We start from the raw sequence: 27,840 nt of genomic DNA on the forward strand, positions 1-27,840 counted from the left end.
ATGACACAACCAAACAAAAAAAAGAAAAAGAACTACGCGTATGTGATGGACATGGGATGGGGTGGGATGCGCATGCGAGATACGTATATGAGCATGGGAGATAATTAAGAATGCAGCGTCGGATAGCCAGAAAGTGCGATGCAAAAATGCCAGGTAGGTAGAGGTTTGGTAGAGGTATCTAAATCCAAAATGAAAATGAAAACGTACATATGGCGTCGCATTGTGTTGCGGCGTAGTAGTCGTGCTTAGTGTCGTGATCGTACACAGCGAGCAACGAGGTGGTTGATTACGTGCGTGTGGTGCGCCTCGCTGCTAATGCCCATGTCCAAGTCTTATCCCCTATCCCCTGTAGGCCGCTGCATCACATCTAGAAACCGCGCCCACTCTGCCTGGCTTAACGACGCTCCCCACATCGAATCTTCATCTACTGACGTCGGGTATGTATAGGGGTATGACGAACTGCTCCCTCCTATGGTGCCTTGCGCGGGATAGGGCCGTGCATCGGGGTAGGGCGCTTGATGATGTTTCCCGTCAGATGGAGGTGGATACGATCGTACAGAATCCGAATATGGTTGTGTTTGTGATGGCGCAGGCGGCGGTGCGGGGTACGGATTTCCAGACCCAGACGCCGTCCCTGACCCTGACCCTGATGGCGGATACGGATTTCGCGCAGGCGCGGGAGGCGGCGGATCTGGATACGTACTCGGCGTCGTCGAAGCCGTAGCACCAGAAGCAGGCACCGTCCTCGAAGCCCCATCCACATACCTCGTACCCTCATACGACCCCCTCACATCACTATACCCCCTATTCTCAGGGTACGGATAAGGCGGGGACGTACTAGGCGGCACGTACCGCGGTTGGGCCGTATGCGTGTGAGGCGGGTAATCCACGCTATTCCTCCTCGCGCTCGCGTTTGGGCTTCCGCCAAAAACCGCCACGCCATTATTAGGACTCCCAGCTGTGTACCCGCCTCCTGGGCTGCCTAGGTAACCACTTGGACTGCCGCCCGAGTAGTTGTGGGGGCTATCGCCCGCCCCGCTCCGTGACGAACGTGATTGGTCGTGATAAGGGAATGCGAGGGTTTTGACGAGCCCGAGGACACGTCCTTTAACACTTTCGCGTTCGCTTGCTTCCATGTCTGCGAATCCGATTTCATAGAGGGGTTGGAGGGCGCCTAGGATATCGAGTGCGCGGTCTGCGACTGCTTGTCCGCGGCTTAAATCAAGAGTCCCGAGTGCTTTCTTGATGTTTACGCGGAAGAGGCCAGCACCTGGTTGGTTCGGATTTGAGATGAGTTGGAAGGAGAAGAACATGGCGGCGCTGAATACGTGGAAGGGGCCCCAGGACATGTGGCCTGGTACTGCTAGGCTGGCGTTTGCGAGAAAGTCTGGACGGGCGTGATCGACAAGGGTGATGAGTTTGTCGGCACTGCCTACTGCTATATCGAGGCTGTTGGCTTGGCGTTCGGATTTGGCGGCGTCTTTGGGGTCTTTATCGGATTTGTCATGCTTATCTTTGTCGTTTGGACAGGATATGGGGGATGCGGAGGCGTATGGTCTGTGGAGGGTGAAGCGGATGTGGTAGTAGCTTGTTCGGATGATGACACTTTGTACGCCTAATCTTCTCGTGACGGTGTCCGGGCTTGCGAGGGCGCGTGCGATTCTGAATTCGTCCAAATCGAGCTCCGGGGGTAAGGTGTCCATCCAGTTGGCGAGTGCTTTATCGTGTGCCATAATCGTGTCGTATGACACGGAACGAAGCGAGACGGCACTGTCCATGATGTCGCCTAGGATGTAGGCGAGGCGAAAGAGGGCGAGATTTGGGGCGTAGAGACGTTGTTGTGGAGGGTTTGTGGATGTGGTGGGGGAAACGGAGGGAAGTTGGGTATCAAAGTGGTGGGAAGCTACGGCAATAGGACGACCAAACATGAATGCTTGCCATCTGGGAAGAATTAGGCATGTACGCAAGAGAAACGAAGAGGCGTACCGTTCGAGTAATATGATATGCCACCATGCCCAGCGCTTTCTCTCTGCAAGCTCCTTGTGCATTCTCCACCTAGATGGGTCGCGGTGTAGGCCCATTGCAAGGCCCATGCTAACTAATTCGGCGCGAATTGCCCAAATTTCCTCACTATCTGTCTTGCTGAGATTTAGATAGTGAGAGCGGATGAGGAGACATTCGACGAGTTCAAGAGTGTACGTTCTGGACTCTGCACGATGTCGATCGAGTGCCGTGCGCATGACGTCGTAAAAGCGTTTTCCGAGTTCTTCATGGTTATCTGCGAGATGTGCGATGAGGGGGTCGCGGTGAGGCAAGTAATGAACGGCGATAGCCATGATCATGCAGACAGTCGCGAGGACGACTCTATCTGGAGAAGAGCCGCTCTTGAAGCGAGACCATGCGGAAGTGAATGCGGATTGGTTTACATGACGGTAAATCCAATTGCAGTATTCAAAGTAGTAGATTACGAGTGCGTCGATTGTTTCGAGTGCTGGGAGGACCTCTAGGAGATCTCTGTCGTATTCATGAGTGGAAGCAGCGATTTCGTCTGTGACGAGGCCTTCTAGGGAGGGGTGTCTGTCCATTGGGTCGTCTGAAGCACGTGATTCGTTCTGGATCGTGTGAGGAGGATAAATGGATGTAAGGAAGAACACTGACCATTGTGAGGTGAGTGACGACAGAGGTAGTGCCGGCGTAGAAGCCGCCGTGTCCCTGGGATCCGATCATGCCGGGAGCATTGTCGCGATCGACGGTATCAGAATCTTGAGGCTCTTTCTTGAGTGGACTTGGAGGACCTGAAGATGGAGGGTCGAGTGGACGTTTGAAGGGAAGATTTCGATGGTTTGCAATGATAAAAGTTTCGAGTAGTGAAACACTGTGTTTTAGACGAGTTATTTCTTGCATTGGATCCACTCTAGAAGCGTTTCTGGTTATGCATGAAGACATGATACTCATTTGAATGAAAAAAAATCATACTGGTCATCTGGACGTAGGTTCAAGTCTGATTCATGACCACGAGCATCCTGGTAGCATAATGCGATAGTGCCTTTGTGGTGTTTAGTGCGTTTTTAAAACATAAAATGGTTGAACTGACCTCTTAGAACACAACTCGAGCACGGTCGGTTCCTATTGTTGTCAGTAATGATAGCATTGTAAATTATGGTACTAACCTATCACACTTGAGTTTTGAATTTCTACAAGGTTCGCAATTGATAGCTTTTCTTGCTCTCTTCGTTGGTGGTCTTTGATCATGTTCGTTAGGAGGAGGACTTGTTCTTGACCTAACATTTGTTGTTGATCTTGGTTGAGTCTTTGAACGTGGTTCGTCTGCCATGGACACTTGAGGGAGACAGAATTGAATTGAAATCTGAATTGAATCGTTTTCACTCGGGTTTTACACTCATGGGCAATCTAACCCTAATCCGCCCCCGCATGCGAGGCACTTGACTGCCATAATTGATCATATTTCCTAATTTAGTTTCTCTTTCACTAGATTAGGATTCAATTTTACCAAATTAAACACTCCGCCGGGGCCCTTTCCAGACAGAAATTTGCTTCCGCCGTCACTTTCCAATTTGGTTCCGACAAGTACGCTCTGATCCACATATTTCTAAATTAGGTAATATAATATCTTCTAAAAACACGCAGCCTTGTGCATTATTTGATCCTGACCGTTAAGGTAGTACTCGACCCCCCCAAATTTTCACTATCTCCGCCGCATCGATCTTGCCATCAACGCCGTCTAGCCGTGCTGACTCCGTCAAGATCAAATAATTTATTCTAATTATTTCCCCTTGCACCTAATACAGCATGTATCTCAACCCCCCCCGACCCTGGTAATAGGATATCTCTATCGCCCGTCGCAATAAATCGTTTCCCCTTCCCAACATGTGTTCTACAGATCTCCAGTCTCGTCCCTCCATATACTCACTCAGCCTGATTCAAGTTTCTACCCGAGTTAGCCCTCTCCACTCACGACAGGTCAATCAGTACAAGTTCCTATCCTGCTCTGCAGCCGACGTGATCCCCTTCATCACCCACCACCTCCCAGAATAGCTGCCGCCGGGAGAAGGGTCCTGAGCCTCCTCATGCACTTTGGGACCCCCTGTCACATGTTACCAGCTCAGACATCACTACGCCCCTATTTTACTCCGCTCTGTGAATGTGGATCTCGGGTGACTCGTTTCGACTTTGGAACTCCAGATCTGAGACGCCAGTCCATGTAAATCCTCCGTATGACGGGACGGTGGATCTACGGTTTTTCAACAACTTTGCGTCACTGCGATCTGCGTCCTGTGTCGCAGTGGAATGTGCATGACAAGATCTGCGTCAATCGTCAATCGACTTGAAATTCCATTATGCGGTGTCAGGATGGTGGATCTGCGGTCTTTTAACAATGTTTCACTACAATCTGCGCTTGTACAATGTGCACCCACTGGCAGGATCTGCGCACTCTCCATATGTCACAATGGAATACACATGTACACGACAAGATCTACACCAGCAATACGCGCCATCAATCAAGTTGAAATTCCATCATGCGGCGTCGGTTTTGTTCATGCTGCATGTACACGTGTTCGAAGTTAACCTTGAACTGTTGTTGGGATTTTTGGATATTCTAGTTCCAGATTCCTCTCGTGCTCCGCCACCCTCCTTGCTGTGCGCACTCTGCTACGGCCCCGTGGCTTCGACTTCCAAGTCGTGTTTGCTTCATCTTCCATTCGGCTGCATGTGCCGGTACCCATCGAGCATGACTCGACGCTATGCAATGCATATACACACGTCGTCGGCAGAACGAGATTCTTTGGTCAGGAGTTGCGACGTGCATCCATGTCGAATTCAATGACGGTCTCTTATTTATTCTCCTGCTGGCTTTTTACTCCACAGGGAGGTTTTTTACATCAGGATACCGAGTAGATCTGTGGCGGCATCCTATCTACCCATCTGGCATCAAACTACCACTTACACGACCCCCAAAAAGTTCCACTATCTCTACCTATGTACACCGAAAGAACCAGACGCACTCCACCATTTACACATCGCATCATCAGGCTGTTCTTTCAATTGCCGGCCTTCTCCACCATTGGTGGCCGTATACTGGCATGTCGCCGGTATTGCAAAAATCTCTTATCTTCGCTTGTGCTTCTATCAACATGCCATTGGTCATTGTCGTTCTGCTTCTTGAGGCTGTTACGCTTCTTGCTTTCTGTTTTTTTTTGTTACCCGCCATGGGTTCTGCGCTTGTTGTTCTTGTTCTGCGGTCACAATACCAGTGTGATATATCGCTGATTCGCTATTGGGTCTTGATGCAGACTTTTCACGTTCATGCCGCTTGGGGTTCCAGGAAATGGCGTGCTCGTCGTCTTGTTTTTGTTCTGCGCTCACGGTCACGGTACCGCGACATATCGCCATTGGGCCCCAGTGCTGACTCTTGGCGTTCGCGTTCATATCGTTTGGGTGATGTGACAGCGGCCCGGGGGTCCGCCGACTTTTACCTTCTATCGTCTGCCAATAGCTATCTTGACGCTGAAGCGTATGATATCTACGATAAGTTCCGCAGTCGATAGAATACTCAAACAGAACTAAAACGCGTATCAACGCCACCACCAGCACAAGAAAGGTCTTATTCGCTTTACAAGCGCCCATTTAACCCTGTCAGGCTGTATCTGCGCTCGTATTTCACCACTGGCAACCTAGACCCTCTTGGACCTCCACCACCTGAACGGATCGGGATCAGACTTCACTGACCCATCTTCCCACCGTGACGTGCGATCATCGGAGGGAAAATGGAGAAGATCGCGGCGCCACTGACAGTCGAACGTTCAGCGTTCAGTTATTTGTCATGGATTTCGGTTATACTAGCATTAATCCTGTGCTGAGATGTCATTTTGCAGTACTTCTTCTTCGGACACTGTGCTACTCGTATACACGGGCCGGGCGGTATCTCGGGACCCGGACGTGGAAACTGATCGGAGCTGGACCTGGATCGATTATGGATACTTAGCGGCGCCGGGCTATCTAGTACTCGGTCCCGATTTCTCATCTCACTGACGCGTATGTATACTCAGTGGGTTCTCGATGGTGCGACGCACTCACGCACGCACGCCTGCATGCATGCATGCTGGGAGTCTATCATTCTCTACCCGAGAGAGAAAGATGGCATGTGGGTAGAATTGGATATGCACCCACATCCCTTCCATTTCTCTCGGTAGTATGAAATTGGGTGTCTACCATAGAAGCTTCTGATGGAGGTTAAACGACTCGGATACTGACAATGGCACCTCGATCACTGTGCGACACACGCATCAACGCACGCTGTCAGCAGTCTACGCAGCTCAGGGTGGACAAGGTTCCGTGACGGTACTCTCACCCTCCGATGAAACTAGGGTGTGTACTGTGGGAATTTTCTGAATCTGAGAAAGGTTAATCTGATTTTCCTTCTTTAGATGATTGTAGCGTCTGGTGATGGGGATGCTGTAATGATGGGTATTGGTGGCGGGCGTTGGTGGGTGACCGGTGATCACCGTGCTGGTAGTGGGTTTTTCTGTTGTGCGTGTTCACAATGAACTCATGTGAGCTACCAGGTGTTGATTGGTGCTGAATCATTTTAATTGGAGATATAGAAACCTAGCTCTATTCCAACTCAGCTTGGTGGCGTAAGACGTGAGGCTAGTCTCTCCAATCCAGACCTTGGCCCGATCGATGGTCAGGATGAAATCCACAGTTGATCGTGTCGACGTCAGTCTGTTCAGGGGTTCACTGTGGTCTAGTTCAATGGATACATTTTGTTAGATGATCGACTTTAGGTTTGTGGTCTATGATACTACGAGTCATGTGCAAATTGGGGAGATGAAGGCCTAGTTTCTGTTCCGGCACGGTGACTGCAAGACATAGGTCATAATTGGATAGAGACCAATTTTGTACAATCCAGTCATTGTCGCCCGATCAATGTTGGTCTCGACAGTCCATGTTGATCGTGTTGGTGTCTGTCCGTTCGGGGATTAGGTTAGGTTTAATGGGAAGATCTTCGTCGGGCATCATTGTACAGTGGTGAGCTCGGAGTACAACTTTCCGAAATCCTTAGGGTGGCTGGATTTCAGGGTTCCGATCGAGTCTGACGGGGCTCCTGTCGCATTGAACAAACCGAACTACGCGGCAGCGGACGAGACAGAGACTGTGTAGGTCTTCACAATAATATTAATTTAATTCTAATCAAAGTTCAGGATGAATCCGGCAGTTGATCGTGTCGACGTCTGTTCTTTCATCAAACCACCACAAAGTTGGTGAGCATTTGATCATGGTCTACGAAATGCAAATGGTCGAGCGTCCCGACGGGGACGCTGCGCGACGACACTCAAGGAATTTGAATTCCAGATCTGATGACAGGGACCGTAAGGTCACCGTATCGCGATGTCAATTTCCACTCCACGTTGACCTCACTTTTATTTATCGTCGTACTATGGAGCACACCAAAACAACGAATATCACGGGTAACACATGGAGCTGGTTACCGATCCTCGTTCAATTTTCACGAAACGTACATCTCTTCTCGCTAACTTGATACCTACCTTCGGTACAAGTAGCTGCAGATTTGAAGGACCTGCAAGTGCTTCATTAGGGCGACTCCTATTGGTGGATTGGGACTGATCATGAAGGGTCTTCGATTGATTGTTCCGTTAAGCCCAGTACTAGTATAGTAAGTGATTGTCAATGCACGACTGAACCAGCTCGACGGCCTGTCATTCATTGAATTTTTTGCTCGAGAGCACAGGGCCGTGCATCCCAGGATTCCTATCGACTCCTCGAGTTTCTCTTTCGAATCAGGTAGTGGAGCAAGACATTTCATGAGAGATGCTCTCAACCTTCGCGGCCCTATCGTAAGTGGTCAGACTGCCGCACGCACATAACCGTCACACCAAAAGGTAGAATACTGAAAGCTCATTAGTAAAGTAGTGGAGTTCGCAGTAGTCGCCAGCTTTCAGTTTCCGCGTCGCGTACTGTGCTGGGATGATAGCGGGATCAGAGGGAACTTTACCACATACAAGAGGCGCGTATTTATTCTTATTCTTTTTCCTTTCTTCTAGGCGAGCGGCTTCCTGTTCGTCTTTGAGTAGTGGTTGCCGTTGCTCCTCGTCTTCTTCCTCTCTTAGATGTGCATCCCTCAGATGATGTTGCCTAAGGGCCCAATGCTCCTTGTCGGCACTATGCTAAAGAACGGGCTGCCTGCTCTTCGGTAAAGCCTTCGTCGACTAAATGCTGTCGCGCGGCTTGATATTGCTGAGAAGTAAAACCTGGACTTATAGCCTCGTTCGGATTTTCGATGAGCATATAATGAGCTTTGAGTGATACAAAAGACGTAGAATAATAGCCAGTGCTTAGAATACTAAAAGGATGCTGCGAGGTGGGAAGGAGCAGGAAGCGCTGCGCCACCTCGCTTATTCGCACGTAGACTTAGATCTCTGCTAACCTCGTGCCTCGTTTAGTTCTGATAATTAACGCAGCAAAGGTAGCACATTGCTAAAGGTACCGGGAAGGGTGTGTAACCTGGCCCACAGTCATAGTTGGGCATAACGCACGCCAGGTCCCAGTTGCATAGATCATACTGTGGCTTTACCCCAGTGGCAGCGACAAGGATGGCGAATTAGGCGAACTGAATCTTCATGGTATCTAGATTTAGTATATGCGTCAGTGATGACCGTCAGCGCTGGCAAACCGCCCACCTTCAAAATTTGGTTGTGAAATGTACGCAAAGGTGTTGATAGTGGCACGTCCAGGAAGAGCTAAAAATGAAATGGACACGATGTTCGAGTCGGCCTTGCAAGTCTTCAAGTGATTACTTACTGTAAGTGAGGCAGTTATCTTTGAAGATTTGAGACTTACCACGTTCAATTTATATGCACCTATCCGTCAAGCCTGGAGTTTTGCCAGGTCACCATCCGACAGCTGGCACGGTGGTGACCGGGAGCTACTTGAATTTATCTAGCCCCACCATGTCATCCTGAATAGTTCCAACGCCAACTTTGGTATACAATATGCTATACAAGCGGCAGGTAGAGTGCGAATTTCGAAATCGACATAAAAAGAGTACTTAGTGGGAAAGACACAGGTTCGAAACAGAGTGCTCGAGGAGGAAGCACCAGGGCATTTAATATTCAGGAATCCAGCATAGAGCTACGAAATTGCGCAGTGGGTCCGCAGCTAAGCATGTAGCCATCAGCCTGTGACAGCGTCTCAGTAATACTTGGGCAAGGGATACTTACATTTCAACGAATAGTCAGACGGATTTTTAGAAGTGCCACCACGGCATGACGGCAACTGAAGCTGAAGGTGTATGACAGAAAGGGGATCATCATCATAGCACTATTGAGCAAAGTTTCCGCATCCACGAATTACGGTACGACGGCGCGAACGAGTGTTGAAATGAAAGCCTGGATTCTAAGGGTATGGCAGTATTGATGATATTAGGTGTGCAAAGCCAATGGACTCGGTGCACGACTCGTGAGGCCTTGAGGGGCGGATTCAGCGTGCGAGCAGGTTAACTGCTTACTAGAAGAACGGTAATTCAATATTCAGCCGCAGTGACGATGATGACTCTGCTAAGGGGAGCTCAAAGTTAAACCAAACGCCTGGCAAGTCCAACGTCCAACCTCGTGACCGAAATGAGTATACCTGGAACCAACAGAAGTAAATAAAGAGTGAAGCCACTATTACTATAATCACTGTCAGAACAAGCACGGAGTCGGGAACTGGCGCGTTGTATACTTGCATCTTATCTCTTTACCACATCATCAATCATACGCTCTCCCACGTTATACTGCTTGTCTGATCAGTGTTCGCCGTCGACGTGACGGTGTTCCAGCAGCTACTTGTACCGAAGGTAGGTATCAAGTTAACGAGAAGAGATACACGTTTCGTGAAAACTGAACAAGGATCGGTAACCAGCTCTGTGTGTTACCCGTGATATTCGTTGTTTTGGTGTGCTCTGGTACGACGATAAATAAAAGTGAGGTCAACGTGGAGTGGAAGTCGACATCGCAATACGGTCCCTGTCATCAGATCTGGAATTCGCGATTCCCTTCAGTGTCGTCGCGCGGCGTCCCCGTCAGGACGCTCAACCAATTGCATATCGTAGATTACACAGAGTATCAGTTGCCAGTCAACATACACATTGTAATAAGACTGGCATCACAAAGCCCTACATAAATCGCACATCACGAGACATCTCGACATCAACAATCAGGGGCAGCAGAGGCAACCCAGCATCATCCACACCCGCTGTCACAGATGAGCTCAGTTCTGTCTGATAATCCCCCCATCTCTCGAAGTCTGAGTCAAAGTAACTGTCAGGCAGAGCACTGCGACTATAACTGTTTGAGCCATGATCAAGTTCCTCACGACGCTTCTTGACAGATTTCCACTCATCGAACCACGCTCTGTGTCCTCCCCATTCGATAGGCTTGCCTTCCTCATTACCATGATAAAAATCTGGCCCAAATGCAGTGACCTTGACAAAGGGGTGTTCGTAAGCAGCCAGTTGGTCCATGTGTGGCAACGTTTTTGCAAAGGTGTTATTGTTAAGCTTCTGAAGGAGGAAATTGACGTCGGCTTCGCTGATTGTCCAAGGAGAAGGAACAGGTTGGACCTAGACTGATCAAATTAGCTTTTCCAGTTTAAGTATGAGAAGGAAAGTGAAGTTCCTCGCCAGGGTAGCACAAGAATTGCATCGGCCGAGGAAATATGTAGCAGTACGAGTTGGAGAGGGGCCAAGCGGGACTTGGTGTCAAACTGCCCTCAGCAGGTAATGATGAGATGGGCACAACGTTCATGTCAGTGGAAGAGAGAGCTCCTTGTCCGATACAGACAACTACAATACTCGGGAGCTTGCTTCGTCTGTCTGTTCCAACCCAGAGAATAACTGCAGGGCGGACTGCTGTATCCCATTTTTCAGGGGAGAGACCGGGATCCCGCCAGAAAAATGGGTCACCCACTCGAGCACTGTAGCCCTCGAGCGTTGTGCGAACGTCAATTTGGCAGCATACGATCTTTCCAGGGCGGAGGGGAATGGTATCCACACACGTGAGGGGACGTGACTGTGATAGAGAGTCTATAGAGGAGCGCTCAGTCAAAAAGATGTCCAGTGAAAATCAGCAGACCTGACGAAGCCTCAGTTGGAATATCCCACTTGATCATAGCAGAGTCCAGTAGGCCAGCTAGTGCACGAGTTTCTTGTATTTGTAAGCGCAGCAGCTCATAATCCGGTAGTTGTTCGAACTTCAAGTTGCGTGCATAGTCAATCACTTGGCCAAAACAAGGTAGTTCATTGGGGGCCAGGTCAGTGCCGCTATATTGCCGCTTTTTGATCCGAACCTGAACTTCTCGATCCTTGCTTGTTCCATGCCGAGTGTTGTATGTCCATGGAAGGTCTCCCCGAGCAAGACTGGTGAGCACATAGCCAAGAGATTCTATATCATCACGTGGAGCTGGTCCTACAGTCTTGTCAAGTAAGAGAGTCCCATAATACTGGGCCAGCTTACGAATGTCACGGTGCATGTTCAGGCTGACATACTCCAGCGTACCAATGCCGGGTACATCCATGGAGAGGCTGGATTGGGCCTCGTGTGCAATAGCTCGGGTGAGCCCATAGTCGACCAGGTACAAGCGCTTGGGATCAGTGGGGTGGAGGATGATGTTCCTGGGTTTCAGGTCACAGTGGACAAGTTTATTCTCGTGTATGTGTTCGAGAGCTGAGATCTAGCGCAAGATCACCATCGGCCTACTGATGGATCAGAGATTTCTCATGCTACATACCATCTGATCAGCAACCACTAAGGTGTTTACTACTGCCGGTAGAGGATGGCGTGCCCGCACTTCATCAAGGTTCATCCCAAGGAGCTGCATAGCAAGATACTCGAAATGCTCCAATCGTCCATAGGCAAATACTCTTGGGATGGAAGGGTGTCCCTGTAGCCGCCGCAGAACCCATTGTTCGTGATTCAAAAGGGTAGATTTAAGTGCAATAGATGCTCGAGACTTCTTGACAGCCATGATCTGACCAGTAGCTACTCGAGTGGCCTTGTACACCCGTCCCTAAGAAAATGTCAGGCATAGAATAACGGAGGACGGCATAGATGTACAAAGCTTCCCTCACCTAGCAGATGATCAGCTCGGAGACGCCATAACTCTGCAATGGTTGTAGTATTTGATTTCCCATCCATCTGGATTCTGTGATGAAACAAGACAGGAGGAGTGCAATGACCTTGCGGAGTATGGTGTGACCATTCGATTTCTCGTGTTTCCTCTGGGCCAGGTATTTTTCAATTGCAACGTCCGTTGGATCTGTTCTCACACTGACACAGTGACCGTAGGATGCAGCCCTGCCAGCTTACATAATCACCTTGCTTGCAAGGTCAGCGCTCATTTGATTTACCTACTCACTTACAACATCTTCATCCACGTTCATGATTATTTCTCTGGCATGTCTTATCAATGAGCTGACGAGGGTACTTACTATATGTGGTGCCTGAGTTACATCAGTAGCGTAGTTAGCCAATGAAAATCGTTTATCGTTTATCATATGGCATGCGACGGACTATGTGCCAATAATAAACATCAATAAATCATCAGTCTCCCTGTTGTTGAACGCCATCATCGTCATAATCCATCCTGTCGTCGATATTATGAAGCTAGGAGATATCAAACACGATCCTTGTGTCTGCGTATATCCAGCTGTCATAGCAAAGTGCAGGTGTGGAGGAGCACTCGGTTACGCCCTGTGCAGATCCTGCAAAGCTTACGACTCACCACACTCCCCCGCTGCCAGATGCTCCACCTGCTAAAAGAATCCATGCAAACACGCAGAACTGAGGATCGAAACGACATATTTCATCGATAGCGCCTGCGGAAACCAGTGTCCTACGCTGTAGTTCCACATAAGCCTCTGCAAGTCAGTTAACTGGGACATCGCTGACTCGGTCACGCATACTTTCCACAACGTCGGCATCGAATGGTCCTCATGCGGGTCCTGTAAAGACTACCGTTCATCATACTTTGCTGCCACCAGACCTGCTAAGAGAATCCATACAGAGGCAGAGGAGTGCAAGCACAAAGGGAAAATAGTACTAGTGTCATTGTATCACACTGAACGTTTACGTTTATATCATGAATCATAAATTTCAATATTTGTTCGAGCAAGCAAGGTCAAAATCGGCAACGCCGATCCCTAGTAGAGTAAAGGATGAATCGATCACGCGCAGATCGTTGTATCCCATTGTGATTTTACACCTGTAAAGCTTACACACAAAACGAATTAAAACTATACAGCCTTCACCTTGATTTGTTTATGAGAACATCTCTGACCTCGCCTTGTCTCTTCAGATTCTGACAGAACATATCTCATCTTATCTTTTCTCTTTGATGGTAATATTTGTCACACGCGAGATTCCCAAACGCTGTCTACAACCACCTAGTCTGCAAAGCGTTTCATTCTCACTCTAGCGTCGCCGCTTTCACATGAGATCAATCTTGACGAATATTACATCCGTCTCCGTCTCTCCATCTAGTAGACCTCGCGGGAATACAAAGGCGTACCGCTGCCGCAGCACTGGAAGCACTGTTTGTCAGGGAACCAGTAGGGCTTATAAAAATTCCCGCAGTCAGCGGTTTTCGCAACGTCGTAGCACAGGGGTACGCATGAACCATGGGCAATAGCCGGCTTCACCCCAGCGACAGCGGCAAGGATGGCGAGGTAGGCGAACTGGATCTTCATGGTATCTAGTATATGCGTCAATGATGACCGTCAGCGCTGGCCAATTATCCACCCTCAAAATTTGGTTGTGTGGTGTACGCGAAGGTGCTAATAGTAGAATGTCCAGGGAGAGCTAAATGTAAAATGGACAAGATGTTCAAGTCGCCCAAGTCTTCAAGTGATTACTACTTACTGTAAATGAGGCAGTTGTCTTTGAGGATTTGGGACTTAGCACGTTCAATCTATATGCACCTATCCGCCAAGCCTGGAGTTTTGCCAGTGCTGGTCAGCGTCCGACAGCCACGGTGGTGACCGGCAGAACCTGGCAGCTACTTGAATATATAGCCCAACTACGTCAACCTGCCGTTAGTTCCAACGCTGACTTATAGGGACTTTGGTTCACAGTATGCTATGCAAGCGGCACGGGCGAGCGGTTCAGCCGCGGCAGAGCGAAATCAACATGAGAAGAAATTTTTAGTGTGAAGGACACAGGTTCGAAATAGAGTATTCGAGGAAGGGAGCACCAGGGCATTCAGTGCTCAATACCAGCATAGAGCTACAAATTTCGCAGTAGGTGCGTGGCTAAGCATATAGCCATTAACCTGTGACAATGCCTCAATACCCACACTTGTGATAAGAAAAGAGCAATCAAACTTATCTTCGAATGGTTTGCGCATCTAAAACGGCCAGCAGGAACCGCGACCAATGGAAGACATCTTCACGTCGGGGCATTCGCGAATCCAGAGATACAGACAGGTAGGGGCCCTCTAGACTAGTTAGTACTGTCCGACATAGGCTACATTACGCCAATGGACAAAAATTGAAATAAAGAAAACGTCTCAGTAATACTTTGGCAAGGGATACTTACATTTCAACGAATAGCCAGGCGGACTTTTAGAAGTGCCGGCGACATGATGGTAAATCGAACCGTCACGGAGAAAGAGTGCTGTACCGGTCATTAAAAGATGAGACGGCAACTGAAGCTGAGTTGCATGACAGAGAGGATCATCATAACACTACCGAGAAAAAATTCCCCGCCCGCGAATTACAGTGCAACGGCGCGAACGAGTGTTGAAATGAAAGTCTGGATTTTAAGGGTAGGGCAGTATTGATGATATTACGTATGCAGAGCCAATGGACTCAGTGCACGATCTGTGAGGGCAGATTCAGCGTGCGAGCGGGTTGACTGCTTACTAGGAGAACGATAATTGGGCCACAGTGACGAGGATAACTATGACGTAACCGGGCTGCTTCAAGGACCTAGACCTGAACGGACCGCTGCAGCGACTACGATGCTTTAAACTGCGGTCATCTTTGGAGTTTCTGACAGCGGCGATGTGGCCACACACCAAAACGCATGACGGTTAGGCAGAGTCCAGTATTGTCCGCCGAGTTGGTCATGTTGGTAGGAAAGAGAAAGGTAATGAAAGGTAGAGGGCAGTATATGCAATACGTCGCATGTTCTCGCGAAACACTACCAAGGTGGGTCCCAAAACCTATTTTGGAGAATTGAGAATGTCAGAAGGGCGTGAGCAATGAGCACCTTCAAGTTAGGAGTCATTAATCCAAAACAGTCAATACAACTCACAAAAATAAGGTTATTTAATATTGGCATAGATATGATTCCAGCATCGGACACCTTCGAGAGGAGTGAGATAGATCGTTCGGACGAACCGAAGTTGAGACGACGCATCGTGAGGGGAAATATAACCAGTGTCAGATCTTCTCTATCGACACTAGGTGTCTGGACTGATGCATAAAAAATAACGAATGTGCATCCCCCAATGGTTCAGTCAACGGTGAACGAACGTTGAGCTTTACATCACTGAAAACCAACCAGCATGATATGACAATACACACCTTATAAGTTGGGCGATGTCTGATTTCCCCTTATATGCCTATGTTGTGGTGTATATAACACTTATCAGATTCGTGATGTGTTACCTGTTTTATCTTTTGTTTTTTGTTCGGATGAATCAATGTAAACCCATATCGACCGCCAAGCTAGTGTTCCAAGTTCTACATTGCGCATCTAAGATACAAATCAAATGATTGCGTGTTGGTCTGTTTCTTCATTTTGCTTCTCGTTGATAAACCATTATCACCCCATGTCAGATTCCAAGCTAGTGTTCTAGCATCTACAATCTTCGGTCAACAATACTGGACCCAGGCGAGAAACAAAGGAACGGCACCCAGCCTGAACCCAACCTCGAGCTTATTGCAAACTATCTCAATGCAGGCAGCGACAGTGGTCTGTGCCTATGCTAACAATATTCTCCTGTAGTATGAGGGTCCAGGACTTCGTATTGTGAGGCGCACATTGACTCGCACTACTGACTCGCACTACTACACAGTCAACAGCCTACCATTTTCCATCCAAGGTTTGGAACCATCCTTAGTTTAGCACGGGCTCGGAATTAGTCTCATTCAGGTTTCGCATTGTGTGTGTGGTAAGAGGCTATTCTGCATTTGGCTTTTCTTCAAAGTGAACTGATACGATCCGAGTCATTAGTCATTTATCCTGAACCGACGTCCAAACTGGATAGTGTCAGTTCTCCGTTGTTTTTTGTTGTCCGCAACTAACACCGAAGCTTACAGCGTTACCCGGCTCCGACCCTGTTCCATTCCTCTTTTCCCATTCCGACACAGTTTGACCACCGGATCTCAAAACGAAAGAAGTATGGTTTCAAACCGGAAAAAACGACGGTCGAGTCACGCGTGACCAATCGTTACTGGTCGTGACCCGCCCATCTCCTCCTGGGCCCATGCCATACGGGCCGTCAGCTCAAGGCACCTCCGATCTGGATCCACCGTTGCTCGCTTGCTCAGCCCTCTCTAGCCAACCCCTGGCAACCCCAACCGGTTCTATTGGGGGACCCAAGAGAAAACAAGAGCGCTAGGCCTAGTGCGGAACACTGACACGCCATGCATCACGGAACGGCAAGGGGCGGAAATCGAGGATCGTAGGTGGTTTGCGTTACTCACCGAAGGCATCGTGTTTTGCTGACGGACGGATGTAGTAAAGGAGTGTGCTGTGTGGTTGCAGAATCGATACCACTGGCAGGATTTCGAGGATGGAGTGGTGGGGGAAAAGAGAGCAATGCTCGGAGGGTGAGTCCCATGTTATATGGTGCATGAGTGTGCTGTCAACCTTCCTTTCTTCTGCTCCCCCGAAGTTTGGGCCCTTCCTGCAGATCTCTAAGTGACATCTCTGTTCGGATCCGCTGCGGGAGCGTTGGACCGGTGGGATCGGGGCGATTTGGCGACCAATTGCAACGGTAAGTAACACGACTTCGATCTTGCTTGCCACGCACCTAACTTGAAATAAATCTTGCTAAGGGCCGACGACTCGCAGAGTGCCGCCGATTTTGATATGACGATCGAGTGCCGTTGGGCTGTTGGTGAGTCACTGTTCTCGGAAGAATGTGGGCTCACGATGTCACGCAGGTGAGACCGTCTTTTTCTGCCAAAGAAACCTCTGGTGGACGGTCAGAACTGCCTGCAAAGCCCAGGGGGGATGAGGGAAAGCAGAGCCTGCCAGACGCGAAAAAGACGGTCCTCATGGGCGCTAAGACGGTCGCATGTGAGTCATAGGACGGTCCAGCTCTCTTATCAAGTTTCGCTCTGTTATGTCAACCATGAGGCATCCTTCTACTGTCCCGCATGCTGATTGTTTGCATTTTGCATATCAGAGACCCGCCAAATTGCAAATTGGCCTGGCAACAAAGGGGTCTCAGCCCTCTTCAACTCAGACGTTGACCACTGACAATGGCAACTATCATCGACGCTGTCCAGAGCTTTCCAGGTCTGCATGGCCTGCTCATGCCTGCTACTGTCAGCAGTCCTGAAATGGACGACATCACCGAGGACTTCACTGCGGAACAAGAGACTATGCTCGCTGAACCATGCAAGAGCAACACGAACATCGATACGACATTGCAGTCCACGCTGATGGAGGCCTCAAAGGGTGTCACAGAGGGCACCAATGCTGAATATAAGAGGTGCGGGAGGTTCTTTCTTGTTAACGGCCAAAGTGGCACTCATCCTTGACAGGCTGATGAACTCGTGTGTGTCCTTTCTCAGAGGCCTCCATCTCTTGGGGCCGAGCGAAGATTTTTCAGCAAAAAGCCACGGTCTGATACACCGTGGTTGATCGTGGCCTGGATCATGAGTGCGTGAGTGGTATGGTTCCATCCAGTATGACCAATTGCTGATGGTCAACGTGTTTCTGTGGCAGGTGTGACTCAATCAACCTCGATGGCACACCCAAGCCATCTCATGTCGAGCGGGGCACCTATGGGCATGCACAGAAGATGCGGGCGTCCATGACATACGCATTTGGGAGGCTTAGTGGTCTAGGCAATCTGACATGGCACGAGTCGGATATTGGAGGTGGGCTGATGGTTGGAAACCCTTCCATTTCCATCGAGGTATCATCCTACATGTGCTCGCTCCGCAGGCGCAAGGTAGTATTATTCTTCTCCCTTTGCCCGCATGATTCACCTTCTCTTCTTCATAGGTGCAAGCGGGCGAGGTTGCAAACAGTGCCCGGGCTATTACCTCGGTGAGTTTTTGGGTGCCCCCAGCTCTGAAATTGACTGATTAGCGAAGTTGACAGGAAATATTGCTAAAACTGTATCATTACAACCACCTCCCCGAAAATTGGACCATTCGTGCCTACCAGCCTGGCGAGCGCGTGCGTGGTGGCTCTGGTAATGACCTGAGTCGATGGGGTGGTGGGCGTGTACGGCGGCTTCTGTCAGCTGCCTATACTGTGGCATTCATATGCATGCTTCGTTTTGACGAGGTTCTGAAGATACAGGTACACGATCTTCGCGTGCACGATACCCAGATAGTGCTACACCTTCCCTTCCGCAAAACTCATCAAAATGGCGGTATGTGACTCCACTCTTGACCGTGAACTATTGACTCATGGATGTGCCCACTTACCTAGACATCAAACCGTTTCACCTCTGGCCCTTTTCATCGTCCGAGGCACACCTCTGCCCAGTGAGAGCACTTGCTGCCTGGCTGAAGGAGTTGAAAGTCACGTCGGGCTACCTCTTTCGAAAGATTGCTTCAGGTGACCGAATCTCAGAGGCCAATAGTCCCATGGTATGTCAATTGTCTGACAGCTTACTATGATTCACGCTCAACTCGTCAGTCCTCTGAGCAGTTCCTGGAGCTTTTTCGGAACAACCTCCTCGATGTTGACATCGACCCTACTCCATATGGCACACATTCGTTCCGGAGGGGGGGGTGCCAGTTCCTGCATGTCGAGAAGCGTTGGTCACTGCGGAGAATCTGCGAGTGGGGAGGGTGGAGTGTGGAATTTACAAACATGACAATCGTGAAGTATCTCATTTCTTCGAATGATGATCCCACTGAGCCAAGGGAGCAATTCCTGAACCCTAACAGACGGCCGATGGTGAAGTGCTCTCAGTGCGGGAGATGCTGTTCCTGTGGCTAAACTCTGCTCGCCGTCCGTACTACATTACATTATTTTCCCTTTCTTTGCCTTGCATTTTACCAGTCACTGTTTGTATAGCGCATTTTCTTAGCAACAAGGACTATTTCGGCCTCAGACGCTGGAGGAACTTCGAAGACCGATTGTCTGTTCACGCAAGGTGTCAACAAGGACTCTCTTGGCCTTGGACGCTGAATCCTGGGAATTCCACGGAGTGAAACATATGCTGAACTGTCGCAAATAGCATGGGTTCCCCATGGACTGGAACCAGGTTCAGAACATCTTGTTGTAGGTCCCTGGCTGAGACGGCAGTATACCAATACCTGTTATCATCGTGCCAAAACCCATGTGGTCCGGGAAGCAGATTCTTAGCATGGTGATCCCCTGTGGTATCAATATTCATAACTCGGGCCCCAGATCCTAAGTCCTTGTCCTCCATCTTTGGTGTTGCTTTCGAGGAAGGAAGACTGTAGGCGCCCTTCTCAGAGTGGTTTGGTGCACATCATCTTCCAGACTGACTGTCTTCTTGTGCAGTTTTGACCTTGGATGCTGGAGGAAGCCCTTCTCAGAGTGGTTTGGTGCACGTCATCTTTCAGACTGATTGTCTGCTCACGCAATTCTGACCTTGGACGCTGGAGGAAGCCCTTCTCAGAGTGGTTTGGTGCACATCATCTTCCAGACTGATTGTCTGCTTGCACAATTTTGACCTTGGACGCCAGAGGAAGAACTTTAAAGACTGATGGACGCCGGAGGAAGAACTTTAAAGACTGGATGGACACTGGAGGAAGAACTTCAAAGACTGATTGTGAAGGTGTCGACAAGGACTCTTTTGAACTCGGACGCTGGAGGAAGAACTTCAAAGGTGTCATATTGTAGCGGGCTGGGACATAGATACTACTTGTATTGATGGCATTGAATGTTTACTCCTCTTCCTCTTCCTTGATGTCCTCCTCCTTTCTTTTCAGTATCGCGGCCACAGCTTTCTCCTCTGCAGCATCCCGCATCTCCTCGATGACTTCCATTGCCTCTGCATAGCCGTTCAGTTGCATGTAAACGTTCCGAATAGCATTTTCATGAAATCCGTGTTGTTTTGCGAGGTCCTTGACTGACAGCGCGAAGCCAAGCTGGGCAAAGTGCCTAACATCACTGTCGTGTATCTCAACATCCATCATAAGTTCGGGCTCTGGACTTGCATCACCGTCGCCCATCACTCTAGTTTTAGTATCGTTGTTTGTGACTGGTGTTGACATGCTTGTGGATGCTATTCTGATCTGTCAGTATCGTGGTACCGTCATCCATGAGGCCTTCCTTGCCTGTGTTTGAATGAGTCTGGTGTACGATGTAGTTATGGTTGATATGGGAGATGGTGAGATTGAAGCGAGAGCCCCTTATTTGAAGTATGGCCCCTTTTTTCCTCAATGTGTTCAAACAAACACACACGCACACAAGCTTACTCCGAGCCTCCAAGTCAACAGAACGTGTAGCATTGATCATTTATTCACAGAAAGCTATGGTATTACTACTAGTTACTGTCCATCGTCAGTCACGGACCACGAGTCCAGTCGTCAATTCGATGTATTTCTTCGCAATGGCAGATGGCTTCGTCATCACATGCTCCTCTCCTCCTCGCCGGTAAGTGAAAAGGTCGTCGAATTCGGCATGGAATTCTCGGTGAGCACGCTCCACCAGTGCAGCATGTTCTGCCTTGCGCTCATCATGAAGTTTGTGGACAATGGCAGTGAATTTCATCCGCTCACCATTGTCAGCCGTAAAGTCTGCCCAGAATTGATCTGGGGTGCCCCGCCTGTAGCGTTCGATGACATCCTGCACAACCAGAAGGAGGATCAGAAGTAGGAAGGGAAGTTGTGATAGAGGCACTCACCCGCCAGTCGGTCCACTTGCTTTTCGTACCCTTCCATTGCTGATCATGACCGTAGCGGTAGAGCAATGGCCAGTACGTGATAGCGATGGGGTGGCCTTGAATGGTGATGATGGACTCGTTCTTCCAGTGCGTCGTGTGGTCGTCCCACATTGCATTGAGACGTAGTATATCATTGGTGAAGCTGACAGCAGGGGGATCTGGGATGTCGTTATCCGCCAGTTGGAGAGTAGTGCCGTCCCCGAGATTGAGAATGCGCAGCTTGTTCAAGCTGCCTGGTTCCAAAGGAGGTTGTTGGCAGGCAGTTGTAGCTGCGCCACTCGCACCCTGCTCAAACATGCTACCGTCAGTTTGAATGGAGCGATGTGGGGGAAATAGCCACTCACCATGTCCACCGTTTCAGCCACCTGGGGTCGAACAGATGGAGACAAACCAGCAGCGCTTGGCTGGAGGGCACCTTGAACAATTTTGACAAGCCTCGTGCCCACGTTCTGGATGATGGCCTCTTCCAAGAGGCCATCAGCAGGGAAAGATTGCGGCGTGGTGTTGCTGCTAAGAGCAGACGGGTTTGGGGTGCTTGCTGGCATGGGCATACCGTCCGTCAGTGCATACGGATACATGCTGGTGATGGTATCAGCCTGCCCGCCAGTGTATTCAGTTCAGTGGGACAAAGCCAGAGTGAGCACGAAAGTACTCACCCAAGGCAGCAGTGCGCTGATTTCTGGTGCCGTCCGTGTGTCCTTGGACCGACTGACGTCAGTGGCTGCAGCATCAGATGCTGTCGTGCCAAGCAGCTGCTCACGGCGCTGCATAGATTGCTTTGGGCGGCTGCCTGCCTTGGGCTTGCTCGTCGAACGCACTCGCGGGCCCTTGTGGGCCTTGTGAGCCCCTGGTTTGAGCCTTGGGAAGGAGATGGATGAGTGAACATTATTTTGAGCAGACTGCTCCGACGCACCTGTCCCATGCATCGCGGTTACGACTGAATTCCTCCAGTCGTTCGCGAAGGACTGTCTTGTTACCAGAGGTAGGGAGGCCAAGTTGGACACACTTTTGCTTCAGGGTTTTTCCAGCCATACTGTAGCTGCATGATGCAAGGATTCAGCCCACCGAAAAGCAAAGGAAAGGGGAACAACAGCCTCACATTTCAACATGCTCGATTTCTGGCTCTCCATCCGATCGAAAGCGGAGCGGGAGAGGCAGGGACCCTGATGGCCCATCGACATTTTCGACCGTGCCAGCCACGCTCCAGAAAGACCCATGTTCAGCAGTAGACCCTGCTGTAGCAGTGGTGAGCTGGGTGCGGAGATCAGGAGAGGGCGTCAAAGTAGTAATGGACGTCATTCCAACGTCACGGTCGCGATGGCGGATGGGAATGAGGCAAGGACAACAGTTGCAGAACGAGTTGACAGGGATCTTTGGCCTCCACCAGTGGTAGGTGACCAGGAGGCCGAGAGAGAGTAACACAGCAACGAGGATGAGCGCTCCGCCCACGTGCAGGCCTCCTGAGGGGCTTGCAGAGTCGTTTGACTCGTTCCTGCGTGCGATCTCGCTGTGGAGGACAGCGAGAGGGATATTGATCTGGGGAAAAGCAGGCGGGTGTCAGCAATCGTCCTAGCCAAAGAACGTACAGCAGAAAACGGCCCAATGGAACGACGACGACGACGACGAACGGGGCTGAGACCGACGTTCGATCTGCGGCTGCGGTTCCGGGGGTCTGCGCCACCGCGATCGAAGCAAGAAAGACGTTCGTCGCTCACGTCATCGGACGAAACGGAGAAACCCGAAGCGTCACGCCCGCAAACGGACCGTGTTGTTTTCGAGAGAAGTACAACTCCATTGGCAGAGGTCAAGACCTCAGTCACCGCTCGTCAAGTATATCTTCTGTTCGTTGATAAGTAAGGATCCGACTCTGACTTTTTTTATAACTCCCACTATCTCCTACTCTGTCTCCAATCACTTGTTAACGCTATTTCCTTCAAGTTTCTTGACGAGTCCCCGTGTAGAAAGTTGCGCTGTATCGTATGGTTCCACGACAAGATATATCCTGTCGTGGTCTACGTTTCTGTCTATGGAAGACTGGTCTTTGGCAATATGGCCGAACTCGATCCCATGGCCAACCTCTTCCATGGCCAAAAACTCGATTCTATGGCCGAACTCGATCTCGTCGTATCCTATAGTACCGCCAAATTCAATCCTATACCACCGAGCTCGATTATATACTGCCGAACTCGGACCTATACTGCCGAACTCGATCCTATACTGCCGAACTCGATCCTATACTGCCGAACTCAATTGAACAAGCTCGATTATATACCGCCAAACTCGATCCTTTACCGCTATACTCTATCCGAGACCACGATACACAGTGCAAATCCTCGCATACAGAAATAGTAGTGTCAAGTTACCACTACGTCTTGCCTTCGTTGGACTTCAAGACGATCGATCGTCGTCTGTTATTGTTCTTGCAGACGGTGTTGACAATGAGATTGAGGTAGAGAATGGGTGGGGCATTGATGAACTCCATAATTCATGTGTATTGTACCGAGCGTCTTTGTATAACTCGCATACTATCCAATGCGATTTCCTGGCCAATCAAGTATAAAACCCGTAAGATCACGATACCAATGAAGCAATGATCTGTATGATGGTACAGACGGCAAGAATTTGTATTTCTGTCACTTATTGGACGGGGGAGCCTCTGCGTTAGAAATACTAAATGAGAGACACTTCGTTGGGCATGTTTCATCGCTTCAGAACTGTTTTAATATCGTCACAACATGATTCATGATAATTGTTGGTCATAGGGGATAGCGTTCAATACGTATATCTGCCTATATATCTCGCGATACCACATTTTAACCAAATATGGATATTATCTACATGATAATGTGTATATAAAGGTTGATAAAGAACGTTGGTTTTCAGTGATGTAGAGTATACATGATGCATCGATGAAACCGGCCAGCTGGCAACTTTAAGCTAAGCCAAAGCTTAGATAATTACTACTGTGGACCTTGTCATCCGAGTCTATCGTTGAGAGGGAACTGCTACTAGTCTGGACTCTGCACCATACAGCGGGACGATCTGTCGCTTTGCTACTCTTTACTCCTTTGCTGTTGAAGCGGGCCATCCGTGACTCTGTGTGTTTGTCGCGGTGTGTTGCGAGCAAGGCAAGAAGTGGTCAAGAGCACTTGATGCTACACCGAGTGGAAAGTAATTATGCTGTTGAAGCATCCCATAGCAATTTTTGAAGCCAATGATTCAAATGGAACAGAAGGATGTCCTGCTGCATGGAGTCGAAGGTGAGTTCTGTTGCGACCTGCCCGAGTCACTAACTGAAATTTAATGATCCACAGCGGCCGGTGACTCTGTAGGTTAAACATGACGTGGATCTTCCAGTAGTCTCGGACCACGCCAGTGTTTAGTGAGAGGTGAGAGCCAACAGCCATTAGCCAGGTTCCCGTAAAAGATTTTGAAACCCAAATACATTTCCAGTAACCTGGTTAACGGCGATCACGCTACTAACCAAAACTTCAAACCGCCGCTATTGCAGATCGATTTTTGGCTCATTTTTCCAATCCTCGTCATCAGAAACACAGGAAGGTTTAAAATAATTCGCGCATAATGTAGAGCATAGTACTTACAGGTACTATTCACTAGGATCAACCACCTTCAGCTGCTTACACAATACCCATGATGTCACCCCACTCAACGTTTTGGCATGTTCCAACGCAATGGAGATAACGCCTTGATCTTGACGTTGTCTGCAGCGATGTCCAACTCATTTCGCCGCCGCACACTTTTTCGAGGACGAGGTGAGTCGCGCTTTTAAGATTCAGCGCAAGGGCACGGTACTCAGGCCCCCATTTCAACGATTGGTTCATGATCCATGGCAACATTTCGTTCGAAGGGTATGCCCAAGCAATATCATCCAATGCAACAAAGTCTTCTAGTCCAATTTTCGATTACCCTATATACCATAATACTGGCTACTCTTCACGAGAGCAGTTGGATGACTGTGGGCAGATTCATGTATATAGAATATACGCGTCTGCCAATTGCCCCAAAGACGACTAACGACGAGACAGTTAAGTTTGTTGGCTGTAGGATGCACATGAATCTTCCAGGGGCTTTACTCCGCTCTTAAGGGGCTCCGAGGATCTACCAGGCAGATGAGTGCATGAGCGTTGTAACGCAAGTATACAGCAGATTGAGCATGATTGATGCTATCTTAGAACTCCCCTCCTTATCGGCATTGTGATGGTATCACCACAAAGCTTCTTCTGTTCACCAAGCCAACCACGTCCATGGGCATTGATGACATGGATATTAAGAACCTCCCCAGTAGGATACAAATTGGTGAATTTTGATTGATCGGAGAGAACAGGCAAGAAAAGCCGCAAGATCCGATTTCAATGGCCGGATATGGCTCTAAAGACCTAGACGTGTGGATGATCTATGATGAGCAACAATCAACCACAATGTTCAATTGTTTGGTTGTGTGCGATGGCACAAGATCTAGGTATTGATGAGCCGACAAGGTGGTGTATTCGGAAAAACGAGAATGTCAAAAAGAGCCTGGGCAGGGACGCTTTGATGTGATGCTGAGGATGTATATGAGTCTCTGATGGTCAGCGGTCGAGAACACACGAGCCAGTATCGCACATGCCGCAAGCGCGATGATCGGTTCTGTGCGATATAGCGAAGCAGCGGGGGAGATCGCAGCAATCGTCGATGAAAGAATAGCAGTACTTCGCCCGCAGGAGGTCGTTCGGACTTTTATTAACACTACGAAGAAACCCAGAAAAAGCGCACCGTTCAGGGTCATGAGTCATGGACACTCATTTAATCGTCCAAGTGACGAAGATTGCCCTTCGAGGACAGGCCTGGCCGGCTCGTCAATCGGGTGACGTAAAATTAAAGAACGAATGTATGTATAGAAGGCGAAAAGACACATCATTGATGGCACGTCATGACATGTCTACATCTTGAGCGACGTCGGGTCGAGGTTCTCCTCGGGCTACTGAGTTAACTAGCTCCCTTCTCACTTCAACACCGATCTGTAAATGCGGGTTAACGCGAATAACGTCCAGGAGAGCATCTTTTTGGTCAGGGGTTAGATCCGGTGAGTACCTATAAAAAGCCAGATTTAGATTGGTACGGATGTCGAATGCGAGAACCTGACCTCTGGCAGAAGGCTAACAGGCTTTGATGCCAAAGCACTGGAAGCTTTTGAGTGTCACCACGCCCACGGGCCTTGTAAGTGTTGGAAAGACGGATAAAATGGAACACCAAGGCATCAACAACTTTGTATGGAAGTTGGTACTTTTTATCGATCAGGACACGAATAAATAATGAGTTTGGTCCTGGAAGTAATAAGTTACCCTGAAAATAGCAAAGAATGATACTTTACCTGTATAGTCCATGTTTGCTATTCGGAGTAGAGCTGCTGCTGAATGTAAAACAGGTACTTTCTTCTTAGCAACGACAGAAGCAATGATAGCAGCCTCTTTAAGGGTACAGCCGTTCTAGTTGGTGGAAGAGGTGATTAAGCGTGATTAAAAATGCAGTCCGATAACCCACCTCCAACATCGGAAACACGATACCCTTGAAGAATGCTGCAGGTTTGAATAGTGCGCGCTTCAGGCATTCGTAATATTGCACATCGAGCTTTTTATTGCTCTGTATATCCTCCCGTATTGCATCCAGGAGGACGACGGAAAGAAATAGTTGAGCCTGAGCAGGCTTCATCGTCGACACGAAAATTCGTGTTGCTGCTCTACACGCATGAGGGCTCCAATTTTCGGGACGAGTGAGTGCTAATACTCTTGCCCATGCTGGGAGCGAGGGAATAACTTTGAAGAATTTTGGTAATGGCCCCGACTTATACCCGTGCAGGAAGATTGCGAGTCTGCAAGAAAGACGAAGTTCAGTAAACGCCGTTGCGTTAAGAAGAATATACGTGCTTTGAATAAGATTCTACTAGTCTAGGATCCAGACCAAGTGCCGGATCAGGATGTTCTTGATCTAGAAAACATAAGATAATAGCCTAAGCGACCAAGATTTGGTCCGTACCCTGCTGCACTTTTTGCATGACATTGACACCGTTAGTCTCCCCACTCTCCAATTTAGCGAAAATTATATCTGCTAATGTTCGGCGTTCACCAGAATTAGATGGCAGTAGTGCATCCAATGCTTGGATATCTCCAGAATCCAATTGCTAAGGGGGATGATGAGAAGCAAGCTAGACACATCAGAATGCACTGACAAACATATCCTCTGCATCACCGTTATCACTCATGTCATCATCGTTACTGTCCTCGTCCTCGTCGTCCGCAAATTGTACTCTGGGCTTGAAGTTCTCGCGTTCATCTTCATGTCGAGGCTCATCCTCGTCCTCGGGCATATCGATCTCTTCTTGTTGATCCCTCGCGAGCTCAAAGATTCTCCTCGACATTTTTGAGTCAAGAACTACCTGTGCATTGTACGATCAATCATTTTAACGGACATGATTGGAGTATACACACCTCTGTGTTCTCTTCATCGCCGGAGGATTTCTGCCGCTTCATGCGCTTCCCTGGTTGAGATACGCGACCATATTTCGCTTGTGCCTCATCGACATCCAGTTGTGCATGGAGAGGGTCGTGCCTTTGCTTCACCGATCTGTGTACTCGAGGCATGATGGAATGCAGGAGGTTTATGGAAACATTATTTTCGGATGGGATATTGATTACCTAATAATCAGGGGGT

General features: G+C 49.0%; 5 protein-coding genes across 5 annotated transcripts; 1 reads left to right on the top strand and 4 right to left on the bottom strand.

Annotated features, from left to right (window-relative positions):
- Window positions 1-332: 332 nt before the first annotated feature.
- DFJ58DRAFT_663247 (uncharacterized protein) lies at window positions 333-3,334 on the bottom strand (the record flags this gene model as incomplete). Its single annotated transcript, XM_041382346.1, has 7 exons — window positions 333-837; window positions 967-1,941; window positions 1,987-2,612; window positions 2,659-2,926; window positions 2,977-3,046; window positions 3,095-3,126; window positions 3,171-3,334. The coding sequence occupies 7 exons, from the start codon at window positions 3,332-3,334 to the stop codon at window positions 333-335; spliced, it is 2,640 nt and encodes an 879-aa protein (XP_041241800.1).
- Window positions 3,335-5,107: 1,773 nt separating this feature from the next.
- On the bottom strand, window positions 5,108-6,028 carry DFJ58DRAFT_797652 (uncharacterized protein). Its single transcript, XM_041390646.1, has one exon. The coding sequence runs from the start codon at window positions 5,644-5,646 to the stop codon at window positions 5,191-5,193; it is 456 nt and encodes a 151-aa protein (XP_041241801.1). The 5' UTR covers window positions 5,647-6,028; the 3' UTR covers window positions 5,108-5,190.
- A 4,531-nt stretch (window positions 6,029-10,559) lies between these two features.
- On the bottom strand, window positions 10,560-12,373 carry DFJ58DRAFT_481345 (kinase-like domain-containing protein). The gene is made up of 5 exons (XM_041380592.1): window positions 12,149-12,373; window positions 11,809-12,087; window positions 11,154-11,751; window positions 10,703-11,104; window positions 10,560-10,647 (listed from the first exon to the last, which is right to left on the bottom strand). Exons 2-5 carry the CDS (start codon window positions 12,043-12,045, stop codon window positions 10,643-10,645), a joined length of 1,242 nt encoding a protein of 413 aa, XP_041241802.1. The 5' UTR covers window positions 12,046-12,087; window positions 12,149-12,373; the 3' UTR covers window positions 10,560-10,642.
- Window positions 12,374-17,111: 4,738 nt separating this feature from the next.
- On the top strand, window positions 17,112-18,601 carry DFJ58DRAFT_481415 (uncharacterized protein). Its single transcript, XM_041380593.1, has 7 exons — window positions 17,112-17,141; window positions 17,192-17,327; window positions 17,540-17,685; window positions 17,830-17,919; window positions 17,982-18,210; window positions 18,264-18,308; window positions 18,356-18,601. Exons 2-7 carry the CDS (start codon window positions 17,262-17,264, stop codon window positions 18,458-18,460), a joined length of 681 nt encoding a protein of 226 aa, XP_041241803.1. The 5' UTR covers window positions 17,112-17,141; window positions 17,192-17,261; the 3' UTR covers window positions 18,461-18,601.
- A 7,180-nt stretch (window positions 18,602-25,781) lies between these two features.
- On the bottom strand, window positions 25,782-27,825 carry DFJ58DRAFT_906877 (Bystin-domain-containing protein). The gene is made up of 8 exons (XM_041395034.1): window positions 27,618-27,825; window positions 27,359-27,565; window positions 27,166-27,310; window positions 27,057-27,117; window positions 26,674-27,001; window positions 26,504-26,618; window positions 26,276-26,456; window positions 25,782-26,223 (listed from the first exon to the last, which is right to left on the bottom strand). Exons 1-8 carry the CDS (start codon window positions 27,768-27,770, stop codon window positions 26,061-26,063), a joined length of 1,353 nt encoding a protein of 450 aa, XP_041241804.1. The 5' UTR covers window positions 27,771-27,825; the 3' UTR covers window positions 25,782-26,060.
- Between the last annotated feature and the right edge of the window lie 15 nt (window positions 27,826-27,840).

Source organism: Suillus subalutaceus, assembly GCF_016647625.1.
Source record: "Suillus subalutaceus strain FC151 chromosome Unknown DFJ58scaffold_84, whole genome shotgun sequence".
NCBI classification, from domain to species: domain Eukaryota; kingdom Fungi; phylum Basidiomycota; class Agaricomycetes; order Boletales; family Suillaceae; genus Suillus; species Suillus subalutaceus.